Source organism: Trichinella spiralis, assembly GCF_000181795.1.
Source record: "Trichinella spiralis strain ISS 195 chromosome Unknown Scfld2, whole genome shotgun sequence".
In the NCBI taxonomy this organism is placed as follows: Eukaryota; Metazoa; Nematoda; class Enoplea; order Trichinellida; family Trichinellidae; genus Trichinella; species Trichinella spiralis.
In genome coordinates, this window is record NW_003526941.1 from 8,369,915 (window position 1) to 8,372,617 (window position 2,703).

A 2,703-nucleotide genomic window follows, 5' to 3' on the forward strand; every position below is an offset into this window, starting at 1 on the left:
GGTTATGTGCGTGATATCCGGGAATTGCCTGCGTCGTCGATTTAGAATCTTTTTGAAGAAACTTCAGTCATTCTGCATCCACCCGTTGTGGAGAAAAAATCGAAAAACACGAAAATGATTATGCATGGAAAAATGAAGTAATGTTGTAATTTTTGTTGGCTTATGTGCAGTGCCTTGTATTCGATTCTTCCAACTGATGCAACTGTTGACCATTTCAGGTGGCTGGTACTGTAGTATTCATTTTGACACTATTTTTCATCAATTATACGTTTCATTGCACCACAATAACGGAAACTGCTTACAGTTCGCCTAGTATTGTTTTGTCCGCACGCAGTGGTCGTGGTAATACGATCATTTTTGACGATTTTAGAGAAGCTTACTATTGGCTTCGCATGAACACACCGCCGGTAAGTTTATTTATTTTTTCTCATTACTGTTTGATTTATAAAAATTTTATTTATTGAAATTCTTTTCAGGATTCAAAAATCATGTCTTGGTGGGATTATGGCTATCAAATTACGGCTATGGCTAATAGGACCGTCTTAGTGGACAATAACACATGGAACAATACTCACATTTCAAGGGTTGGACAGGTAATAATTAATTATTATTGATATTTTGTTGTTGATGTTTAAAATTTTACTTGTAGGCTATGTCTTCACCTGAAGATAAAGCTTACGAAATTATGCAAGAATTGGACGTTGATTATGTATTGGTAATATTTGGTGGTTTGATAGGCTACGCGTCAGATGGTAATTTTTACATTTTTCTTTTTCTTTTTGATCTGATGTAGAATTTTGCTTTTTGATTCTATTCAGATATCAATAAATTTTTGTGGATGATAAGAATTGGCGGTTCCACGGAAAAAGGTAAACACATAAAAGAGGAAGATTATTATTCGGCTACTGGCGAATATCGAGTGGATAAGGAAGGATCGAAAACGATGTTGAATTCCATGATGTACAAGTTTTCCTACTACAGATTTGGAGAGGTTTATACAGAGATGGGTAGGGAAAAGAATTTCCTATTGTTATGTGTATTTTGAATTAGAATATTAAAATTTTACTTTTAGACAAACCGTCTGGTTACGATCGTGTTCGAGGAAGTGAAATTGGAAACAAGAAAATCCAATTCCAACATTTCGAAGAAGCGTTCACAACGGAACATTGGCTTGTAAGAATTTATCGCGTCAAAGCGCCAAACAATCGTGGCATTTTAACATGATCATCAAGTATTTTTTAAAATGTCTTTTTCAAATTCTGTTATTCTGTAGTTGTTATTTTTAAGTACGAGTTGAACAATTCGTAATAGTTTGTTTTTTTACTTGTTCCTGTGATGCACATATATCTTGCATAATATAATAATTTATTCTGATGATTCCATAATTTTTGTTATTCCACAGTCTTCAGGTTTTTTTAATTTAAATTCAATTCTGTCATTTTTAATGTTCACATTTATTATTTAAATTTGTTCAGTAAACATCTCTTTGCCATTCATTATGTGTCCATTTAATACGACGAACAATCAATTGAATATATTGTGTTCGAAAATGAAAATCGAAATTCACATTGCATGCTTATTACGATGGTAGGTTTAAAGTGCTTCTTTCACTGTATAGTTTAAACTTTAAAACAATCGCTTTAAAATATTTCAATTGTGTTGAGTATTGAACTCATTGAATGTTTGTTAGTTGACGCATTAGTAGTTTGAAGCATGTCGAAACATGGTAAAGACCCTTCGTTGGTGCATGTGAATGAAGTTATCGATGAGCGATACAAAGTGAAGAAACTTTTGGGCAAAGGTGGCTTTGGAGCAGTGTACCAAGTGCTGGACCAAAACACCAACAAAATGGGTGCAATGAAAGTATGAAGCAATACGTATATGTATTTCTTATATATAAATTTTCCTATTTTTTGTTTCAGATCGAAGTTTCTTCTCAAGATTTCAGATCGTTGAAAATGGAAGTGTCGGTTTTGAAAGAATTGGTTGCCAACGAGTCGAGAAATTGTTGCGATCTCTTCTCAGTTGGCAACAAGCCAAACTATTCTTACATTGTGATGACGTTGGTTGGTCCCAGTTTGCATTCTTTGGCTCAGTCGATTGGATCGAAGCGACTGTCACTGAGAAGTGCCGTCCACTTGGGCATCAGGTGCCTTCGTGCGTTGGAAGATTTGCATTTTTGCGGCTACGTTCACCGGGACGTCAAGCCGATGAATTATGCCATCGGTCGTGAGCCCGAATACAGACGAGTCTTCATCTTGGATTTCGGCATGTGCCGGAAATATATGCGCGACGATGGCTCACACAAACGACCCCGGTCCGAGTGCGGTTTCCGTGGCACATTGTGGTACGCGAGCCCCATGTCGCTTAGCGGTCAGGAACAATCTCGTCGAGATGATCTCTGGTCGTGGTATTTTACAATAATTGAACTTTTGACCGGTACCGTGCCCTGGCAGAACGTCCAGATCAAACGCAATGCCAGTTTTGCTGAGAAGAAGCAGGCTTTTATGGAGAAAAAAATGGAATTTGTCCAAAATCCAACCGAAGCTTTGCGAGGTCTGCCACGAGAGTTCATCTCCATCATGGAATATTTGGTCACGTTGCAGTATTACGATTGTCCCAATTATGGTTATATCTATCAGTTGATTATGACCACGTTTCGTCGTCATTCTCACAACCTCGAGCAAGCGCTAGACTGGGAAC

The 2,703-nt window shown here is 37.3% G+C and overlaps 1 protein-coding gene across 1 annotated transcript; it reads left to right on the forward strand.

Moving 5' to 3' along the window:
- Positions 1-67: 67 nt before the first annotated feature.
- On the forward strand, positions 68-2,628 carry Tsp_06889 (dolichyl-diphosphooligosaccharide--protein glycosyltransferase subunitSTT3A; the record flags this gene model as incomplete). The annotated part of the gene is made up of 8 exons (XM_003380691.1): positions 68-137; positions 219-407; positions 477-593; positions 650-752; positions 819-991; positions 1,073-1,173; positions 1,713-1,863; positions 1,923-2,628. Coding segments are annotated over 8 exons (1,610 nt in total), but the record flags the coding sequence as incomplete, so codon positions are not given.
- Between the last annotated feature and the right edge of the window lie 75 nt (positions 2,629-2,703).